Here is a 24,450-nt window from a genome sequence, read left to right as displayed (position 1 = left end):
AGACATAAGTATTTTATGTGCCAAAGCTTAAAGATTATAATAGAAAAAAATATTTTTTCCAGTTAAATCTGAAATGAATCTAACCAATATATCATGAAAATTCTTACCCCAGACCTAAGGATATATTAGAAATTCAGAACTTTTTTGCCTGCTTTTGAAAGAGCAGACTAACAGCTGTCAGAGGGAAGAGGGTTTGGGGAAGGTGGAAGTAGGCAAAGGGGGAGATAAAAAGGAATAGAAAGAGACTTGACTTAGGGTGGTGAGTATACAATGCAGATATTTTATTGAGTTGTATACCTGAAACTTGTATGATTTTATTAACCAACTAGAGGCCCAATGCATGAAATTCGTGCATGGGAAGGGTGGTCCCTAGCAGCTGCCAGCTGCCGGCTGGGTCCTACCTTCATTCTGCGCCGCCCCCCTGGTGGTCAGCGCATGTCATAGCAAGTGATCGAATTCCTGGTTGGTCAAACTCCGAGGGGACACTTCGCATATTAGGCTTTTATATATATAGATGCTACCCCAATAAATTCAATTAAAAAAAAACAACAAAAGAACATTTGAAATATTTCTTGGTTCTTTTTCAACCATTTCTAAAATCTTCACATTCTTCTTTTAGTTATATAGGCCAAGTTCTAAACTAAATATCTTTGGTATGAGCCTGATTGGTTTCTGCTTGCATATACTAGCACTTAAAAACTAGTGTATTCAAAATAACAAAAAAATGGTTCAAAGAATGTGGCTGCACTTAGCCATGAAAAAGGTGATGATTACTAATTATATTATGTAGTACTCTATCTCAAAAGCAAAAGACCTCAAGAGACACTGCTAATTTAGTATAAAAGTGAAGCAAATAATAAACACAACAGATAAACCCAAAACAGTTTACACCTCTCCTTGAATTAAGTAACAGTTTGTTTTGTTTTTTAATCCTCAAGGATATTTTTTCCATTGATTTCTAGAAACAGTAGAAGGGAGGGAGAAGGGGGAGAGAGAGAGAAAGAGAAAAACATTTATGTGAGAGAGACACACTGGTTGGTTGCTTCCTACATGTGCCCCTACCAGGGATGGAGAACCTGCAACTGAGGTACTTGCCCTTAACCAGGGATCAAACCCGAGACCCTTCAGTCCACAGGCTGAGACTCTAACCACTGTGAAAACCTGGCCAGGGCAAATTAAGTGTTAGTTTTAAACAAACGTTTTTAGTGCTGTTTTCCTTAAATTAGTACTAAAATTAATTTCCTCTTTTAGGTATTTATTCATGAAGATGCTAGGCAATGGAGGGGCCATAAAAAGTACACCCTACATTACGTTAATTACCCACACATGTATAATAAAGAAGCTAGTGAAGAAATTGACTTGATTACACTGCCATTTTTTGATAGAAAGCATTAAAAAGATAATGGCATTAAGAAATATAACAGATGGCTGTTTTAAAATAAAAAACATAAGTTATTAACATTCATATACTTTTTAAAAAAATTATACAACTATGATTTTATTATATATATGGAAAGAGAGAGTAACATTTAAGGGTAACCTAAACTCAGGAATCTGAGGAGAGTTACCATTATTTAGAATATAAGAACCATGTATTAACCTTCGTAACAACATTCAGCTTCAACATAAAAACTTAAGTCTAGGAATCTCTAGAGTCTCTTTCAAAAAAAAAATCACAATCTATATAAGCATTTTTCAAAAACACTTTTAACATGAATATTTGTACAAAATTATACACACTGAAAATTTTATGAAAACAGAATTTACTTGGTATAAGCCATTACATTAGTTCATTTAATCCATAAAAGGATCCTTCTAGCAAATTTAGAAGAGAGTAATCTTTCAAGTTAGAGCTGTAATCTTTCAAAGTTAGAGCTGTTTCATTTCATGGTTCAATATATATAAAACAGTGACATTTTCAAACAAAGTAAAATTTACAAAGGTATTTTAAACCAAATTCAATTCTATTACCCATCACTATAGAGGAGGTAATGACATTTAAAATTAGTGAAAATAAAAAAAAAAATTAGTGAAAATCAAAGAGCAATGCAACTATACAAAAATAATTTTAAATATAGATTTTTACTTTCAATATACAAATATGAGTAGGGTAGGGAGAACAGGGAACACAGTATTCTGCATCTCTATCCAAGGTCATTAGTTTCCCTCTTCTTGACTCGTTTCCCCTGAATACATGAAACCCTAATGTAAATCTCAACTAAAAGGGACTTTTCTAGGTTAGAAAGATAAAAACAACAAAATACATTGCTTCCCATTTATAAATTAGGAAAATATCTACTATCAATTTCTAGTAGTATTTGTATAACAAAATTTGAAACTATTTTGATGACAGTACTTTCTAAATTTATGGTATATGATAAATATGTAATAAATTTTAAAAATCATCAATTTATGTAACCATCATATTTCTTTGTATTGATCCACGTGTAACTATTAAAGTTCTTAATATCCATTACTTTTAAGTTATGCCTAAGTTCAAACCTCTTTTCACTGTTTAAATATTTCCCCACACGCTTCCTATTCTAATAAAAACAAAAGAATTATTACACAATGAATCCCATTACCTACACTTCCACTTTATTATTACTTACATGTGAATATTTTATAATAATAAAAGCATAATATGCTTATTAGACTGGACAAAGCCTGGGTTGGGAGGAAAGCCGGTGCCAGCAGCCAGGGGAAGGCCTACTCTTGCACAAATTTTGTGCATCGGGCCTCTAGTTTAAAAATAAGAGCATATTTCCCATATGTTCAAAAGGATAAGTGATGTATTTAACCCTACCCTGAAAATATAAAATTTATAGTAGGGTCCTGAAGCTTATATACCTGATAGTATGAGTGCAAAAATAACTCAGATTACTGAGGAATGCAAAGAAGCAATAAAGTTATAATTAAGCACACAAGCAAAAGCCAAACTATAATGTGTACCTCTCTGACCATATATTTTGCATGTCTGTACCTCCATCTCGAACACCAGGATCATCTCCTTGCTTTTAATTGGTCTCCCATGTCTACTCTTGTCTCCCCTCCATTCTACTTTCCATAGAGCAGCCAGAGTGATCTTTTAAAAATACAAATGTGATAGTACGAAATAAAAACTTTAAAAACCTTTCAATAACTCTCCATTGATCTTAGGCCTGAGCACAAATACCTTCTCTAAAATCTTACATACCCGGAACACTGCTTACTTCCTTATCATCATCTGTTCCACCCTCTTTCTTCCCTTCTGTTCTGCACACTATCAGGCTTTCTTTCCATTTCTCAAACTTGAATATGCCTTTTCTTATATCAGTGCTTCTGGACAAACTATCCCCTCTGACAGGTTTGCTCATCCCTGCCCACTCTCCACAAATTCCCCTTCTTTCTCACATTCAATTGACAATTCTCACTTATAATTAATTAATTCATCTAAAACATCAATTCCATACATCAGCCTTTGTTGACCCTCTCCCTTTGCTTTATTCCTTAAGACCAGGTCTGGCTCTCTGGTGATACATTCTTATAGCACCAAAATTTTCACTTTTTATAGCACTTACAACAAGCATGTCAAACTCACAGCCCACGAGCTGCATGTGACCCACAATGAATATTTTTGTGGCCCAGCCAATACAACAGTATGTTAAGAAAATTTCATAACTTAATTTTTACAATACCCTGTTATACATAACTAGAGGCCTGGTGCACGAAATTCGTGCACAGGTGGGGGGGTTGTCCCTCAGCCAGGCCTTCACCGTCTCCAATCTGGGACCCCATGGGGGATGTCCGACTGCTGGCAGTCGGACATCCCTCACACAATCCAGGACTGCTGGCTCCTAACTGCTCGCCTGCCTGAATGATCCTAACCGCTTCTGCCTGCCAGCCTGATCGCCCCCTAACTGTTCCCCTGCAGGCCTGATTGCCCCCAACTGCCATCCCCTGCCAGCCTAATAGCCCCCAACTGCCCTCCCCTGCTGGCCTGCTCGCCCGAACTGCCCTCCCCTGCCAGTCTGATCTCGCCCCCCAACTGCCCTTCCCTGCTGAACTGATCTCTCCCCCAACTGCCCTCCCCTGCTGGACATCTTGTGGCAGCCATCTTGTGATGATGTCACACAGGCATGACGCCACCTAGGCTTTATTTTTAATTGATTTTTTTACATCTCGGAAGGGAGAGGCATAGAGAGTTAGAAACATCGATGAGAGAGAAACATCGATCAGCTGCCTCTTGCACACCCCCTACTGGGGATGTGCCCGCAACCCAGGTACATGCCCTTGACTGGAATCGAACCTGGGACCCTTCAGTCCGAAGGCCAATGCTCCATCCACTGAACCAAACCGGTTAGGGCGAACTAGGCTTTTATTATATAGGATTATTAATAACAAGCTACAAAGTTCGCTAATGACTTGATTACTATAATCATGTTGCATTCATTTCCCTCACGTGCCTATGTGCAGATTCACCATTTCTCTCCACTAATACTAGCAACGAATATTTTAGCAGCCAATTGCCACGCCATTAGTCTTGGACTGACTTGTTTGGTGTGCGCCACAGGAAATATTTCGCTTTCGGAGAACAAGAAAAATAGGTTTATTTGTGTTACACTTATTAACTTGTGCAGTTATTCAGTGTCTGGTAAGTTAATGTTCACGAAAAAATATTAATTTTTATTAAAATGTTCTATTATTTTATGTTAATGATTATTCATTTATTTCAGCCCTTTGTATTCAGCATGTCTCTATCGAAATAAACCTACGTTTCTATGATAATTGAAGTTTTTGCAGCCCACATAGACTTAAACCTTGTGTTAGCCTTTGAGTTTGGCATGCTTGACTTACAAACTGCAGTTAAATAACTCAACTGCTAGAAATAAATTCAATTACTGAGATAAAAATCTAGGAAAGTCAAGAACTTTGTTTTATTCTGTGTTCATTTTATTCACAATTGTATCCCTGATGGCTAAGTAATGTGTTGAACATTGGGAGGCACTCAATACATATTGATTTATTGATCCCTCTTTCAGGGTCAGATCCCTCTTTTCAGGGTCAGGTGCTTGAAAAATAGCACAAGACACATACAACAGTTGCTTCTTTACTCCTTACAGTTCTGAAATAGAACATCAACTGAGCTTTTTTTTGCCTCTCTAAATCCCTAAGCTACTTCATGCTAATGCCTAAAAAGGGCAATGAATGTCCCAAATATGTGGGCTGCGACTGAGTTGATATAAATTACTTCACTGGTTCTATCTATTCTAAGCAGTGTAGAGCTTATCATCCCACAAACACACACAAAAAAACCCTCCAAAAATCAACCAATTTCTGTAAAAAGCACTGGACATGTACACACACATACATGTACACACACACACATATATATCCTTAATTAAAGAAAGATTTATCATTTCATTAGTTGTGAAATTCAGCAAGTCACATAACTCCCCAAGGTTTGTTTTCTCTAAGGACATTTAGGGTTTTAAGAATCTATGATTATATTATCTAAATACCTACACACACACACACACACACACACACACACACACACACACATACACACACACACAGTAAATGGAAAACTGGTAACTGGTATATACTTGTAAATCAAAATATTTGATCAAGAGAGGGAGTTATGAATACATTTCATTTAACTTGAATCATATAAATCAGGGGTCCTCAAACTTTTTAAACAGGGGGCCAGTTCACTGTCCCTCAGACCGTTGGGAGGGCTGGACTATAGTTTTAAAAAAACTATGAACAAATTCCTATGCACACTGCACATATCTTATTTTGAAGTAAAAAAACAAAACAGCAAAAACACCCGCATGTGGCCCGCGGGCCGTAGTTTGAGAACGCCTGATATAAATCTTTCAACATTAGGCTAAGACCTTTTATTTGAATAATGTTTTGCTTAGTGATATTAATGTAGTCTTTGTCATGGATAAATCATTCCCACACTGCAAAAGTTATGCTTTTCTTTTAAGTGGCATGACAACTAAAGACATTTGTGAACAAATCTGAATCCTTCAAAAGAGTCCTTTAAAACTCTTCACCAATATTTCATAGCTGTCTTTTGCACACCTAATTCAACTGCAATCTATCTAGCAACTAACTACGAGTAAAATTCCAAAGCGAGTGACTTAGTTTTCATAGGGACTACCTTGCCATACTCCTATTCCTTCCATCTGGGCAGGAGTCACTTATATGATTAAAATACAGGTTCAGAAGCAAATACAACTTTCTTTTTTAATACTCTTAATTATCTTTCTCCTCTAAGTCACGAATGTGCAGCTTGCACCAGACCAACTGTATCAAATTTTCCTTCTTTCTCCCACATTCACTTGACAATTCTCTTATACTTAATCTAAAACATTAATCCCGCACGTCAGCCTTTGTTGACCCTCTCCCTAAAATACATAAACCAGGCATCACACAACTGACTTCTGATAAGCTTAAAACTCAAAAGATGGGAACAGAAGTGGACAGAAGTACTAGAAAGTGGTCTATTAGCCTAGCTTTATTGCTAGGGATATAAGTCAGTATATCCTACGAAGAGAATGAAGAATATTCGCTAACTAAATGTAAGTTAAAAGAATGATAGTAGTATATATAGAATTGGTACCATTCCAAAAATAGCTTAAAAGTTCATTAACCATACACAGAAATAAGAGGTTAATCAAGTAATATGTTGCAATTTAAATAGGATTAAATAATAAGCAGTATTTAATCGGAGAAAGAAACAGTATAGGAATGAGCAAAAGAGATGGAATGAACATGGTATATGGAAGAGTCATTGTGTAGACTTGCCTGACTAGAGAAGTGGGTGACCGTTTGGCAGTAAAGGCAATCTTCACATTCTTGGCAGAATACTTTCCTGGAAAAGGTCCTTTTGTCAAAATGATAAAAGTAAATACTGATTTTCCCATAGAAACAATCCTATTATAAACCATGTTCCTAATGCCACATATTTTTTCACAGAAATGACTAGGAAGACCTTATTTAAAAACAGTTAAGAACGTCACAGTACACTATTTACTGAACAGTGTGTGTGTGTTTGTGTGTGTGTGTGTGTGACAGACTACATATATATATACACACATATAAAGATTTATTTAAAGATACATCAATCAATAAAGGACAATATAAAAACCAATCACATAAAATTGAAATAAAATATACTAATTTCCCATATAAAGTTTTTTTTATGTAGAAAAATCAGATATTTTTAAAAAATATCACTAGTGTAGGAAAATTCAGTTTTTCTGGGCAGATTTTGACAAGTATTTTTGAGGAGATGTTGATAAAAGTTTAATTCCACTAAAGGATTTTTGAATCAACTGACCTACAGGCATGTTTCGTGGAAAGCAGTGGCCTATCTATGAAAGAAGAAATTTCTTTCTCTTTGAGCCACTGAATCAGGCAGTAACTTCCCCCTCATAATAATTCTCTATAAGAAAGTATATACATAAACCTAAAAAATAAATAAATAAAATACATAAACCTTTATTTGTTTCCATCCTTCTAAAGTACTTGAGAAACTACTTTGTTACACTGTCAAAAGCGTCAACCTGAAATTGAATAAGTCAAATTTTAAAGGCACAGAATTATAAGCTTGCTGCTAAATTAAAAGAATACCCCTTCTTCCAACCTCAGTTCACTGATAAATACTACATGTTACATCTCTCTAGAGTACCTTTGTTTCCCTTTTAAAATCTATAAGGATTTAGCTATAAAATAAACTGATTTTTTCACAACACTGTAAAGTATATGATAGTTTAACCACTATGCTGTACACTTGAAACTAATACAAAATAACAGTGAATAAAAAAGAAATACAGCTGAAAATCATTTTTATTTAATTTTTTTAAAATATATTTTTATTGATTTCAGAGAGGAAGGAAGAGGGAGAGATAGAAACATCAAATGGCTACCTTCTGCATGACCCCTACTGGGAATTGAGCCCATAACCCTGGCATGTGCCCTTACCTGGAATCGAACCATGACCTCCTGGTCCATAGGTCGATGCTCAACCACTGAGCCATATTGGTTGGGCTATATTTTTGTTTTCTAGATAATACTACCAAAGCCATGTTCCCACAAAATAAGTATACAGGAGTAGAAGTTTTGTTGTATCACTGACAATGAGTGTTTGAATTCCTTTCAACTTATGCATCCAAATCACATAGTTATATGTCATCAAAATTTAGTTTTAGTAATACATAAGCTGATAATCTGATTAGGCCCTCTTCTAATTTTGTTGAAATTAAGGAATGAAAATGACCTGACTTCCAACTGGATTTGTTATGGAGTCATTAATTATACCCATTATTCTTTACTTTTAGGGACCTATTTGAATATGATATACTCAGAAAGGACTAGAAAACAGAAATACTAATTTAAGACACTTTTGACAATTCAATACTTTTAATAAAATGCTTTTATTTCTCAAAGAAAAGAAAAGATTAGTGTACTATGTATGTCTTCTATGTTTGAGGTCAAGCATCCTATCTGACCATGTAGAAATATAATAAAATGTTTAAATAAACTTTATCCTCCTACTCTAAGACTCCTACTAATAAAATAGACCAGAGTAGTGCTTAATCCCAAAGTCAATTAAATCTAATTATCAACCTTATACACTATAAAAAATAACTCCCCAGTTTCCTCAAAAAGTTAAAAATGGAACTCCCATTTGACCCAATAATCCCACTTTTAGGAATCAGAAAGAATATATGCACCCCTATGTTCACAGCAGCACAATTTACAATAACTGAGATTTGAAAACAGCCTAAGTGCCCATCAGCAGAAGAGTGGATTAGAAAACTGGTACATCTACACAATGGAATACTATGCTGCTATAAAAAGAAGGAACTTTTACTATTTGCAACAGCATGGATGGAATTGGAGAGCATTATGCTAAGAGAAATAAGCCAGTCCGAGAAAGATAAATATCATATGATCTCACTCATATGTGGAATATAATGATCAACATAAACTGATGAACAAAAATAGATCCAGAGACAAGTTAGCACTGAACAGACTGTCCAACCTCAGAGAAAAGGCGGGGGGGGGGGGGGGGGGGGGGGGGGCGGGGGAGGGAGTGGTTAGAGATCAACCAAAGGACTTGTATGCATGCATATTAGCATAACCAATGGACACAGACACGGGCAGCGGGGGCTTGCCCTCAGGGATGGGAGTGGCGGGGGGAAGGGTCAATCAGGAAAAAGGAGACATATGTAATACTTTAAACAATTAAAAAACAATAATAATAAATAAAAATTAAAGAAATAAACAACTCTCCAAATGGTATTCAAAATGTGGGGTGTGACAGGATATGTGAATGTTTGAGTAGGAGGTATGATTAAAAACAAACAAATTAAGATCAGTACCAACTTGACCTGGGACTCTTTAGTATGTTAGAACTGAAAGGGATCTGAAATAATTACCATAACCCTGGTTAGTGCAGAGCCAGAAGTTAACTTACTTAGTCTAGGTTACATAGTGAGATTAAGACTTTTCGAAAGAGGACATAGAGAATGCCAAGAGACATGAAAACATGCTCAAAATCACTAAGCATCCGAGGGATGCAAATCAAAACGACAATGAGGTACCATCTCACACCTGTCAGAATGGCTATCATCAACAAATCAACAATTGACAAGTGCTGGTGAGGATGCGGAGAAAAAGGAACCCTCTTGCACTGCTGGTGGGAATGCAGACTGGTGCAGCCACTGTGGAGAACACTATGGAGTTTCCTCAAAAAACTGTAAATGGAACTCCCATTTGACCCAGTGATCCCACTTTTAGGACTATATCCCAAGAAACTAGAAATGCCAATCAGAAAGGCTATATGCACCCCTATGTTCATAGCAGCACAATTTACAATAACTAAGATTTGGAAACAGCCTAAGTGCCCAACAGCAGATGAATGAATTAGAAAACTGTGGTACATCTATACAATGGAATACTATGCTGCTGTAAAAAGGAAGGAACTTTTACCATTTGCAACAGCACGGATGGCCCTGGATAGCATTACGCTAAGCAAAATAAGCCAGTTGGAGAAAGATAAATATCATATGATCTTACTCATTTATGGAATATAATGAACAACATAAACGGATGAACAAAACAGTTCCAGAGACAGAGAAGCTTTGATTAGACCGTCAAACCTCAGAGGGAAGGCAAGGGAAGGTGAGGGTAAGGGGGAGAGACTTGTATGCATGGACTTGTATGCATGCATATAAGCATAACCAATGGACTCAGACTCCAGGGGAGTGAAGGCATTAGTGGTGGTGGCGGGGAGTAGTGGAAGGGGGGGAACAATGGGGGGATAAGGACACAAATGTAATACCTTAATCAATAAAGAAAATTTAAAAAAACAACAACAGGGTTCTTAATTTTCAATTTATTGTTTTCTCTACTAACACCTCAACAACATGAAACCTCCTGCTCATAATTTTTTTTTTAATGGTGGAAATGCAGAAAAATGTAAGCATGTACCTTTATCTAACCATATTAAAGAAATGGTACTTAGTGATCTACAACACCACATAAAAGCTCTAGTTCTGTGTCCCAATGCTTCAAAGAAGTCAAATATCCAGACGTTCTAAAGGACTTGGATCTCAGGATATAATGAACAACTTAGGAAGAGGACACACATGAAGCACACTCCCTACTTCAGGGGCTGAATATAAAGAACACACAGCTGAAAGCCACACATGAGCTACAAGAAAAGGAAAAAATAACCTAGGGCTAAGGGTGCATCCTCTTCAGTATAACATTAAATAAAGTATTAAAAAATTAAATTAGCCCTAACCGGTTTTGCTCAGGGGAATAGAGCGTTGGCCTGCGGACTGAAGGGTCCCAGGTTTGATTCTAGTCAAGGCCATGTACCTTGGTTGCAGGCACATCCCCAGTAGGGAGTGTGCTGGAGGCAGCTGATCGGTGTTCCTCTCTCATCAATGTTTCTAACTCTCTATCCTTCTCCCTTCCTCTCTGTAAAAAATGAATAAAATATATTTTTAAAATATTAAATTAATGCTGTTAAGAAATTTAATAAATAAGATTTTTAGTAAATTTTTCTTGATAAATGAAACATTCCTAGGCCCAACAGTGAAATATATTAAAATTTTGTGGAAAAAAAAAACATGGAAGTCATAAATGGGAATTTAATTAACAAAAATTTATTATGTATTCACTATTCCATCACAAACAAAACACTATATTAAGCATTAGTTTCAAGATCACTTCCTAAAGAAATAGAGGCTGCCAAGTCCAAACATGTCATCTAGAGCTGAAAAATAATGATTCCTATGTTTATATCTTCATAGAACATAAAAAGCAGAGAAACAGGAACATCATTTTTTAAGTCATCTTAAGATATATTTATTGCTGATTACCAAATGTTTCTGTCTAATAAAAGCCCATTTTGTAAAATGTAATTTTCTTCTTTAGATTTTCTGCATCAGTTATAATCAATCATAAATCCACAATCCAGAGATTGCTGTTAATATTTTAGTGTATTTACTTTTAGTCTCTTTGCCATGCATACAGTTACAACTTTTTAGAGCTGAAATCATATAGTATACACTATTTTGTATTATTTTCATTCTAATATACTTTCTATTTGTTTAATAATGCTTCTTAAGTGTTTTAATGGCTACAAAATTATCTAGTGCAAAGGTCAGCAAACTTTTTCTCTAAAGAGCCAAAGAGCAACTATTTTAGGTTTTGCAGGCCACATCATCTCAGCAACAACAGTCAACTCTGCCATTTATAATAATAAAAGCGTGCTATGCTAATTAGACTGGTCATCCTTCTGGATAACCTTCCGGATGAAGCCGGGGCTGTGAGGGAAGCCCAGGTCCCAGGTGCCAAAGGGAAGCCGGTGCAGGCAGCCGGGGGAAGGAAGGCCTACTCTTGCACAAATTTCGTGCATCGGGCCTCTAGTTGTTGTATAAAACAGCTATGGACAAAGTGTAAACATATAGTATGAGTGTTCAATAAAACTATTTACAAAAAAAGGCAGCAGTATACTCAATAATAAAATAATTTGAAAATGGGGAAAAGTGACTGATAGTGGATATAGGTCCTATGAATAGGCATTCTCTAAAGAAGATATACAGGTGACTAATAAGCACAAGATAAAATGCTCAATACCATTCGCTGTCATGGAAATACAAATAAAAACTACAATGAAATACCACTTTACAAGCAGTAGGAGGGCTAAAATAAAAGAGACAGAAAATAACAAGTGCAGATGAGAATATGGAGAAATTGAAACCCTCATACATTGTTGGTGGGAATGTAACACACTTTGAAAAACAGTTTGCAGTTTCTCAAAAGGTTAAACAGAGTTACCATATGACCCAGAAACTCCACTCATAGGTATATTACCAAGAAAAATGAAAACATATGTCCACACAAAAACTTGTGCACAAATGCTCATAGTAGTAGCATTCCTCATAATGTTCCCAAAAGGTGGAAACAACTGAAAAGCCCACCAAGTGATGAACAGATAAACAAAATATGGTATATCCATGCAATAAACTGTTATTCTTATGAATGACTACTAATATATGCTACAACATGGATAAACCTTGAAAGCACTATGTTAAGTGAAAGAAGACATTCCCAAAAGACCACATATAGTATTTAATTCACATAAAAAGTCCAAAATAGGCAAATCCACAGACATAAAATGTAGATCAGTGGTTGCCTAGGGCCAGAAGTTTTGGAGGAATGGGGAAGGAACTGATAGTGGATAAAGGTCATTAAAATGTTCTTAAATTGTGATGAAAGTTGCACAACTCTGTGAATATACAGATTTTTTTCAATAAATACATAGTTGACTCTCCATATCCCTGGGTTTCTCATCGATGATTCCGAGGGCCAAATATATGTACTGTTCCAGGCAAAAGGTAGTGAGAAAAATGGCAAAACTTTCAGAACATAAACCCTGTCATTCCAGAAACAATGTTACAATTACTACCATAACCATGAATCTTGGGACCTACACTTCTCCCCCATGGAAAAACCCTTCAGGATGGAACACAGTGACAGAATATATCTTCTTTCTGCTAATCTTGGGGTTAAGGGGAATAAAAATGGAGGGAGTTAGTAACCACTTTTCACTTTTAACATGTTAAGCGCCCAGCCTGTTTTATATTCAGGTCGTAAAGTATAGTGTCAGTCACCGGTGATTGACTGGGCGCTTAACGTGTTAAGAGCAATAATGTTCCTTATTCATTTGTAGCTCCTTAGCGTTTCTACCACCTAATCTTATGCCCCCTTCACAGAACTTTGCTCATACCATGTCTCTTTTCTAGCATTTCCTTTATCCCTCTCTATCTCAATATATCCATTCTTGAAGACCAGTTTTGACTTCAGTCCACATGAGGTCTTCATCAGTTACTCTGGTCCACTCTATCTCTAGATGAAAATTTGCTCTCAGTACCATACAAATTATGACTTTATTTCTCTCCATTTCATGTACCTTAATTTTGTCTCCCCACAGCCCCACAAAAACAAACAAACAAACAAACAAACAAAAAAGAATGAAAGCTAAGATAAGGTCAAAGAATCTTTATATATATCCTTGAGACATAAAAAATAACAAAAATAGTAACCAAGATAGCCCTGGCTGAGTGGTTAAATTGGTTGGAACATCATACCATACACCAAAAAAGGTTGCAGGTTCAATTCCCAGTCAGATCAGGGCACATACCTAGGTTGCAGTTTGATTCTCTCATCGGGGCACATATGGGAGGCAACCAATTGATGTTTCTCTCTTTCTCCCCCTTCCTTCCACGCTCTCTAAAAGGCAAAGGTGAAATATCCTTGGGTAAAGATTAGCAACAACAAAAAAGTGCTCTAGCCCTGGCCGGTTTGGCTCAGTGGATAGAGAGTCAGCCTGTGGACTGAAAAGTCCCAGGTTGGATTCTAGTCAAGGGCATGTACCTTGGTTGCGGGCACATACCCAGTGGGGGACGTGCAGGAGGCAGCTGATAGATGTTTCTCTCTCATCGATGTTTCTAATTCTCTATCCTTCTCCCTTCCTCTCTGTAAAAAATCAATAAAGTATATACATTTTTTAAAAGTGCTCTAGAAAGGTCTTCTTCCTCAAACTGCTACTAGAATAGCAGGTGCTATACTAATGCTAGCTTAAAATACCATCATTCCAAAGTACTATCTCAAATGTGATGTCATTTACTCCTAACAACCTGATAAATACTTATGGGTGATCATCAGATTCAAATAATTTATGTGTTTTGCCAATTCAAGGCTATTGAGCTTAATAAATAACAAAGCTAAATCTCACAATCAAGACTTTAAACTTTAAGTATGTCCTCTTTGGCCTGTTATGTCTCAAAATTAGCATTTCAATTTATGCTGATATTCTATAATTGTTTCTTCAAGGTGATGAATAAATATAAACAATAGGTTCTAAATTTTTTCTAAGTATAAGCCCTTTGTAAAAATGAAATCTATGGAAGCACTGAATAAGGGGAAAAAAGTTTTGGATACATTTTCAGGCCTTCATGAGTCCCGGGTTAATAACCCTATAGAAGATTATTACGTGAAGGATAGGGGTGATAACTTATGCTCTTCTCATATGCTTCACAGTGCATAGCAGAAAGCACAGAACAAGATTAAGAAATATTGGAATGATTGTAAAAAGTCCATTTTCTTAATATTGACATTCGAAACAGTCAAGAGTTTCTATTAAGATGCACATTTTAGCAGTAATAATAAAAAAAATGATGAAAAGAAGACAAATGATAGAGAAAAATAAAGTAATTCAGCCCAACCGGTGTGGCTCAGTGGTTGAGCGTTACCTATGAACCAGAAGGTCACAGTTCAATTCCTGGTCAGAGCACATGCCTGTGTTTCAGTCTCAATTCCCAGTAGGGGGCATGCAGGAAGCAGCTAATCAATGATTCTCACTCATATCTGATGTTTCTCTCTCTCCTCCTCCCTTCCTCTCTGAAATAAATAAAAATATATTACAAAAAATAAAATCATTCAGAGAGAAGGCACAAACAACTGCTGAGCTTTACTGTATGCTAAGAGCTTTACTTCATATTATTTTTAGCCTGAAAATAGCCTCTAAAGTAGTTATTATCATTCTTTTAGAAGATAAAACCAAGGATTAAAAGAAGCTGATTAATTTGCCCATAGCTTAAGGCCAATGAAAAAGCAAAGAGATAAATCAGATCAATCTAGGATGGAAGAAATCTGGCTCGTAGCCTGTAATCGCCCAAATATTTAGCTTGATAGCATAAGACTGCTACAGAAGGGGGAAAAAGTTCAAAATTCTTTCCATGAATAATTTGCTATATTTTAATATACTCTTAGGCAGTCAGACACAAGAATAATGAACTCTTCTTGTTTCCACCCTTTTGAAGAAAAATCATTAGGATGCTGTTACTACAGAAAGCAGTAACACTTCCTAGAGTTACATACATATCCTATCTAATAAAAGAGTAATATGCAAAATAACCATCACTCCACTACACCCACAAGCCACGCCCACCAGCCAATCAGGATCAAGTATGCAAATTAACCCAACCAAGATGGCTGCAGCCAGGGGGCAAGCAGGAGGCTTGGGTTTCCCTGGCAATGGAGGAAGCCAAGCTTTCCACACATTCAAGGTGGGCCCAGGCCTCCATTCAAGGATACAGAGTTTCAATTATAGAAGATAAATAAATCCCAACAAAATGGCGGCATGGAGTTGGAAAAAGCAGGAGGCTTGAATTGCCCCGGGCGATGGAGGAAGCCAAGCTTTCCGCAGCCCTGGCCTGCCTTGGCCTCCACTACAAAGATTCAATTATAGAAGATAAATAAATCCCAACAAAAATGGCTGCGGCCACGGAGCAAGCAGGAGGCTTGGCTCTGCTCAGGGCTACAAAGTTTCAATTATAGAAGATAAATAAATCCCAGATACCAGGGTCTCCACTTGGGTCACTGAGGGGCGTGGCCGGCCTGCAAACCACCACAGGCCCCTCGCCCAGGCTGCCCCACATCCCAAGGGAACCCCCACCCTGATCCAGGACACCCTTCAGGGCAAACCAGCTGGTCCCCAACCCCACACGTGCACCAGGCCTCTATCCTATCTAATAAAAGAGTAATATGCAAATTGACCATCACTCAAACACACAAGATAGCTGCCCCCATGTGGTCAAAGATGGCTGCCCCCATGTGGACACAAGATGGCCACCATAAGATGGCCAGCAGGGGAGGGAAGTTGGGAGGGACCAGGCCTGCAAGGAAGGGCAGTTGTGGGCGATCAGGCCAGCAGGGGAGGGCAGTTAGGAGGGACCAGGCCTGCAAGGGAGGGCAGTTAGGGGTGATCAAGCCTACAGGGGAGGGCAGTTGGGGGGGACCAGGCCGGCAGAGGAGGGAAATTGGGGGCGACCAGGCCTGCAGGAAAGGGCAGTTGGGGGAAACCCAGGCCTGTAGGGGAGAGCAGTTGGGGGGGACCAGGCCTGCAGGGAAGGGCAGTTAGGGTGAGCAGGCCTGCAGGGGAGAGCAGTTAGGGGTGACCAGGCTTGCAGGGGAGGGCAGTTAGGGGCAAACAGGCTGGCAGGGGAGTGGTTAGGGGGTGATCAGGCTGGCAGGCAGAAACAGTTAGGGGCAATCAGGAAGGCAGGCAGGCGAGCAGTTGGGAGCCAGCAGTCCTGGATTGTGAGAGGGATGTCCCAGATTGGAGAGGGTGCAGGCTGGGCTGAGGGACACACACTCCCATGCATGAATTTCGTGCACCGGGCCTCTAGTCTGTAATAATAAAAGCGTTAATATGCTAATTAGACTGGACATCCTTCCGGATAACCTCCCGGACAAAGCCAGGGCTGCAAGGGAAGCCCGGGTCCCGGTGCCAGCCTGGAAAGCTGATACCCACAGCTGGGGGAAGGAAGGCCTACTCTTGCACAAATTTCATGCATCAGGCCTCTAGTATAAAATAAAGGAGATCAAACCCAATTTCTGACCTTCTTTGATTAACTTTTCTGTGTTCCACAATGAGTCTACACTCATACTTACAGCTGGCTACTTTGAAAATTTTTGGTGTTAAATATAAGGGAGACGTTCAAACCTATCTCAACAAGTAAGGTTATTGTTCAAGCCATAAACCTTATAGCAGGCCTCCCCCAATGACCTAAGATTGAGGAATTAACCTCCCATTCTCAAGCTTAGCATCAACTGAGTTACAGAGGAAAAGTCTTGACAGAGCAGATGAGCTGGAAATATCTCTATATGCAGAGTGGGTTTTAGAGCAAATGAGGCCTGAAACGTTGCTGGAGGCAAAAATGACAATACTGAAGCTGTCCTACTTTGGGCACATCATGAGAAGACAAAGTTCTTTGGAAAAGATAATAATGCTAGGAAAAAGAGAAGACAGTAGGAAAAAGGAAGACCAAATATGAGATGGTTTGACTGCATAAAAGGCATGAGTCTACAGGAGCTGAGCCGGGCTGTTGAGGACAGGACATTGTGGATTTCACTCACTTACAGAGTTCCCAAAAGTCAGAGCCCACTCAAAGGTAAGGCAGCTAACATACATATAACAGAGATAAAAACACAGTAAGAGTTCTAGGGGAAAAAAGTATCCAAGATTCTCAAAAATACAAGAATGTATTTCAAGAATCTAAGTGAGAAAAAGAGATTGGCTAGAAAATAACACTTTCAGACTTGAGTGTACTCATGGCCATGACATGCAGCCTAAGGTTTTGATGATCTAGGTTAGTAAGAAAATCTTTATGTGTACTGGGAAGCAAAAGCTTTGATTAAAAAAAAAAAAAAAAAAGACTGTAAACTCTTGGAAAAACAAATACTTTCTTTCAAAAATAAATCATTTCTGGGTATGAAACGGCCCCCTCAAAAAAATCAAGTACAAGGATATAAACCAAAATATTTTGTTATATGGAGATACAAGTGGCTGTTTCTTAAAGCAAAATCACCAAAATACACTTCTCTCCTATAAACAAATAATAAAGTGAATAGTCTCCAATAACTTATGCTCTTTTGGTTTCTTCTTTCATTAAGAGGACTTCTATTAGATATATGCCAAAAGTAAGAGAAACTAATTTCCACAGCACTCAAATAAAACAGAGTATCTGGGTAAGGAGGAATAAATTATCAATAAGGGGGTTTGAAACGTGATTGGACCCCGAGGAAGAAACAAACCTAGAGACTAAGAGAACAGGGCTTAATCAAAATTAACATTCTGTAAATGTAAAGATTAAATTTAAAGGTTTTTAGGGTTCTAATTCTATAATCCAAGTTATCTATAATCTACTATTCTACTTACCTTTTAATACAGTAGACCCTTAAACAACATGTGTTTGAATTGCACAAGCCTACTTATATGCAGATTTAAAAAAATATTTGTACAGTAATAATAATGTATTTTCTCTGTATTATGATTTTCTTAATAACATTTCTTTTCTATAGTTTTATTATAAAAATATAGTATATAATACATATAAAAAACAAAATATGTGTCAACTGACTGCTTGTTATTGGTAAGGCTTGCAGGTTGGGGGAGTCAAGTTACTTGTGAATTTTCAACTGTGCAGGGGTCAGCATGCCTAACCCCCAAGTTATTCAAGGGTCAACTATAATTAATTTTCCCCTCCCACTTAAGTTATTTCACTATTGGTACGAACAATATAAAATTTTCAGCAAAAAAACAATGCAGTGACCTTACCTAGTAGCAAACTGAATGAGTGCATTTTGAAGAGTCTGTCTAATTTCAAGAAGAAAAGATTCATCATCACTTAGTGTATAATACCAATACTGGACATAATCCCTCAAGGAAAACTGGATAACCTAAAACAAGAATATTGGGAGAAAAATACAACTATTTAGGATTTTAAAAGTTAACAGTGGCAAACTAAAACCTAAAGGATTATTTGCCAATTGGTAATTATTCTCTATACACTAAATTGTGGTGGTAAATAACTTTTATTTTAAAAGCATCAATATGCCAAAAACCATTTCAAAAATTTAAAAATTATTTTAGTATCCCAATTCATAAGCTGCCCAAGTTTTTTTTGTTTTTTTTTAATTAGCTATCTATGGCCAAGGCTACTCCAAATTCACAACAGTGCCTGCAAAAAAAGTAAACTTTCAATGTTATAATATAATGAAGAGTTTTAATTAGTTTGATTTAATAAGATGCAAAGTAATGCCAATGGACCCTAATTCTACAAAAAAGCTCCACAATTTTTCCAAGATTATATCTTCAGATTCCTTTCAAATTATAAAAATGACATAGTTCAATTAATTCTAATACCTTCTACACTGCCAGCAGTATTAAGTTAGCCAATAAATAGCACATAATACAACTTAATGTATAATGTTTTTGTAATTCAGATAAACTAAACATGGGTTTATCTATAAAATGACTGTTAGAATTTTAAAGTACACATTACTTATAATAACCATATAATTTAAAAAATCAGTGAAAAATATGTGGGAGAAGAATATTTTTAATTCTAATTTTTTTAAAACATTTAATCACCTTTATTTGTTTGTTTTTGTTAATCCTCACCTGAGGATATTTTCCCACTGATTTTTAGAGAGAATGGAAGAGAGAGGGAAAGAGAAACATCGATAGGAGAGAAACACATCGATTGGTTGCCTCCTGCAGGATCCCTAACCTGGGCCAGGTCTGGGGAAGAGCCTGCAACCAAGGTACATGCCCTTGACCAGAATCGAACGTGGGACCCTTTGGTCCACAGGCTGATGCTCTATCCACTGAGCCAAACCGGCTGGGGAAAACTTAAGACTTTTTTTTGTTAATCCTCACCCGAGGACATTTTCCCATTGATTTTTAGAGAGAGTGGAAGGGAGAGAGAGAAACATCAATGTGAGAGAGACACATCGATTGGTTGCCTCCCGCACGGGCCCCAACCAGCCTGCAACCAAGGCACATGCCCTTGACCGGAATCGAACCTGGGCCACTTCAGTCCACAGGCCAATGCTCTATCCACTGAGCCAAACCTGTCAGTGCTTAATTCTAACTTTTGAATGTTGTTGAATTGAAGGAAGTATATGCACTTTACAAAGTAATAAAACTAGTAGGGAATTATGTCTGATTTACCAAAGCACTAAGTTTGTTCATTAGCTAAAGATTACACTTTAACTATAAAATAACTAAAAACATTATCAAATATGTCAGTAAAAACTTTTTTTCTAAATGCAAATTCAATCAAAAGGCTTACTATTAAGTAAAGTATCTCATTATAAATTAGTTCATAAATAAGGCAGCATCTTTAAATTTAGAACCAAGGGTAGAATTATATTTCTAGCATGTTACATAAATAGCAAAATTATTTTCAAAAGAAATATACCTAGCACACAATATATGGAATTCAAATACCACATACTGAAACTCACTTGCTGGAGAGGTTCATCAATTATATTGGCACCAGTTAATCTTCTATCAATCTTTATAGTCCCGGCTTCACGTTTCATTTCTTCTAAACACTTAAAGGAAACCATCACATCTTACTGCATAGTTTCTTGATTTAAAATCTCTGTGGTTCACTTCTAACTGAATATTCATTGTAACTTTCCTGTCATTATCTTTAAGTACATAAATAACCTTATTTCTTGATACTCTAGTAAAAACCAAACACTACTTCTCAAGTTAGCAAAACTACAGATCCAAAAATAAAAATCTATTCTTAACTTCAAAAATTTAATAAAATCTGCTAACATTATTTAGAATGTGAGAAAACAAAATATACAGAGACAATGTTGACATATTTTAATAAAACTTTAAACCATAAGTTAAAGTGAGCTATTAATTTTCCTCTTCCCTTCCCCCGCCACCCCCCCCCGCCCCCCCCAGCCCAAAACAGTTGGCAAAAGAATATCTTTCAAATTGATTTTACTTAGGGATGATTTATAACAACTAATGAAAATTAATTTGTCTATTTCTCTGTAGTCTTCAGAAAGATCAGTGGTCTGGAAACAAGATGAAAAGTAGTGGTTTACTCTTCAATTAAAAATACAAACCGAAGCCTACTTATATTTTATATATATTTACTAGAGGCCTGGTGCACAAATTTGTGCACAGGTGGGGTCCTTTGGCCTGACTGGAGATCGGGGCAGGTCGACCAGGGGGAGGGACCGCGGGACAATGGCCAGCCGCAGGAGGTTGGCTGTGAGAGCACACTGACAACCAGGGGGCAGATCCTGCATTGAGCATCTGCCCCCTGGTGGTCCATGCACATCATAGCAACTGGTTGACTGGTCGTTTGTTTGCTTAGGCTTTTATATATATAGATGTATATATTTATACATATAAAACATGATTCATGTTTATAAAACCTCTAAGAATTTTTCATAAAGCATGCTTATAAAGCATTTTAGAAAAAGCAAATCAAAATCACAATTTTTTATACCATCTATTAAAATATATAATAAATATAAATCTTGACTATGATATATTACTTTTTGGGATCTTACATTTTTTAAAATAGATTTTTAGAGAGAGATAAAGGGGAAGGGAGGGAGAGAAACATCAATGTGAGAAGGAAACATCAACTGGCTACCTCCACACACTCCCCACTCCGCCCCAGAGGTAATGGAGCCTGAAACCTGGGCATGTGAACTGACAGGGGACTGAATCAACCTTTCAGTGCTTGGAATGATGCCCAACCACAGGGGCCAATCCTGGGATCGTAATTATAAAATATTTCCATCTTCTATATTTATCCCTCAAATGAATGGAAACTATGATTGGCTAAGAATTGATTCAAAAAAAGAAAAGGTTCATTTCCTCAGAAAGATTTGTGAGCAAACTCAAAGAATACATTAATAGGAGTCATAAAGGAAGACAAGAAAGTTTCAGATTATTTTAAAAGTTACAGTATTAGAAAAAAATTATTAATATGAAAATCAGTGGGATAGGGTTATTTCAGTAATGTAAAATAATACTTTATATATTACTTTCTCTGCATCTCCTACATCAGGCGTCCTCAAACTATGGCCCGTGGACCACATGCGGGTGTTTTTGCCGTTTTGTTTTTTTACTTCAAAATAAGATACGTGCAGTGTGCATAGGAATTTGTTCATAGTTTTTTTTAAACTATAGTCTGGCCCTCCAACGGTCTGAGGGACAGTGAACTGGCCCCCTGTTTAAAAAGTTTGAGGACCCCTGTCCTACATTTTAGCACAAATTGAACAAAATAATAATTGCAAAGTTAAATTCCTAGCAGCAGCTCCAGACCATTTGTCTCTCTTTATAAAAGATGAAACCATCCAAATCCTACAAAAAGAATTGAGGCAATGCAAAACTGAAACCTATCTATCTTACTCAATTCCAATTTTATTTATATGACACTAGAGGCCCAGTGCACGAATTTGTGCACCAGTGGGGTCCCTTGGCCTGGTCTGCAGGATTGGGCCAAAACCGACTCTCTGAAATCCCCTGAGGCGTCCTGGATTGTGAGAGGGTGCAGGCCAGGCCCGAGGACCCCACCGGTGCACAATCGGGGCCGGGGAGGGACATGGGAGGTTGGCCAGCCAGGGAGGGACTGCAAGAGGGCTCCAGGGCATGTCCGGCCTGTCTTGCTCAGTTCCAATCGGCCGGACCCCAAGCAGCAAGCTAACCTACAGGTCAGAGCGTCTGCACCCTGGTGGTCAGTGCACATCATAGTGACTGGTTGACTGTCTGCCCCCTGGTGGTCAGTGCATGTTATAGCAACTGGTCGACCGGTCAACTGTCTGCCCCGTGGTGGTCAGTGTACGTCATAGTGAACAGTTGAGCGATCCTAGCATATCATTAGCATATTACGCTTTGATTAGTTGAACGGATGACCAGGCGACTAGACACTTAGCATATTAGGCTTTTATTATATAGAGGATTGAAAAAAATTTTAAAAAGCAACATTCAAGATGATATAAAATTGGCCCTAACTAATTAAAATTATAAATAATGCATAGCCTAACTGCAAGCTATAGTTTTCAAGTGAGTTAAATAAAAAGTATTCCTTTACTCCCTCTGGTTCCTTTGTTATTTATTTCATTCAAAACATTATATTCATTGACACAAATCATACATACTTTCAAAGTGAAACTTTCAAAGTCTAGTATAAGGATAGAAGGAAACACTCCAATTTTCTGTCTTTTCCTCAAATTTGTATTTGCACTTTTAACATCTGAGGAAGTTTAAAAGGTAACTTGTTAAAATGCATTTTTCTAGGCATGATCAGAAAGTCTCCCATAAGTTTATAATGAACATTAATGAGTTATAGAAAAATCTGCCAAGCCATAAATGGATTGTCACTTTGTAGTTATCATTGTGTAGAGGACTTGAAATGAGGTTTCACATTCCTTTACACTATTTACCTTAGGAATTCCAGTTGAAGTTGGAGGAAGAAATGAGTGTTCACACTGCTCTAGGTACTTCTCTGAGTTTGTTTTTCCAAACAAAAGAGTAACCACAAAACCCCTGAAAAAAAATTTAATTATAGATATGAAAACAAAATTTTACTATAATCTAATTCTAACACATCTATTAACAAATATTTTTTTCAGATTTAATAGGTGGTTTATCATTCACTAAAATATCTATTTTTTACTTTGACAAGGCAAGGAATTGACAGATTTTGCTATTCTCTGAAATTTAAATTAACTATCAACATTTGTAAATTTATACAATAATGCCTTTCAAAGTTTTCATCCAGAATAGTTCATAAAAAAAAAAATCTCAGGCAACATTTTCAAATTTTAGGAAAATCAGCCCTCGTTAAATAAGTAGGCTAGCTAATAACCAAAGACAAGAACAAATGAGATCTAAATCTATAGTTAAAACACACATTCTATTGCTAATTAATTAACATGAGATATTATAACTTGCCACTATGACTAAAAAACAAAGGCTACATGTAAAAAAGTGACCCAATTTATTATCTATTTAAATAATCCTGGAATTTATAAAGGAAAATTAAACTCAAGGTAAGATAAACACTAGTGTAGAACTACTTTACTGTAAGTATTGACTAAATGCTATCAATATTTTCTATATTTAAAATTTATCAATTAACTAAGTACTACTAAGTAGATAGAAATTCCATCAGGAAGAAAACTAAATTTTAATTTTGTAATAATCATACAATAATCTTACAGTGATTCAAAGATTGTAGGGACAAGAAGGGAACAGTGAAAAATCATATATAGGCAGCTTCAACTAACAACTGAAGATTCTCAAGGTTCTCTGCTTTGTGTGGCTGCCTGCCACTTCACTGCTCTTCAGTACAGGCAGCACAAAAGCAGGGAGGAAAGTGGAAAACACAAATAAAATAAAATCAGCTTATGTCATCAATTCTGTTTTTGTTTCATTTTAAAAGGCTGGTCTCAGAATTACCAGTAAATTTCACCTGTGTTCTATCTGATGTTAATACTAAGACTCACACTGGCTCTGTATTTCAGTTTTACCTGGTTATA

At 36.9% G+C, this 24,450-nt stretch overlaps 1 protein-coding gene across 3 annotated transcripts in view; it reads right to left on the bottom strand.

Moving 5' to 3' along the window:
* SNX13 (sorting nexin 13) overlaps nt 1-24,450 on the bottom strand; it is a 103,335-nt gene that overhangs the window by 54,434 nt on the left and 24,451 nt on the right. For 2 of the 3 annotated variants that reach the window (XM_054725902.1, XM_054725903.1), the window contains exons 3-5: nt 23,353-23,455; nt 20,392-20,481; nt 18,698-18,819 (exon numbers count right to left, since the gene is read on the bottom strand). In XM_054725902.1, the coding sequence (XP_054581877.1) occupies nt 18,698-18,819; nt 20,392-20,481; nt 23,353-23,455 (315 nt within the window). Of the gene's footprint in view, nt 1-6,798; nt 6,866-18,697; nt 18,820-20,391; nt 20,482-23,352; nt 23,456-24,450 lie in introns of those variants that run through there. The other variant, XM_028156098.2, reaches the window with a different exon arrangement.

Source organism: Eptesicus fuscus, chromosome 14, assembly GCF_027574615.1.
Source record: "Eptesicus fuscus isolate TK198812 chromosome 14, DD_ASM_mEF_20220401, whole genome shotgun sequence".
Taxonomy (NCBI): domain Eukaryota; kingdom Metazoa; phylum Chordata; class Mammalia; order Chiroptera; family Vespertilionidae; genus Eptesicus; species Eptesicus fuscus.
Note: the sequence above shows the minus strand (reverse complement) of the source record. Positions and strands in the feature narration are given on the sequence as shown.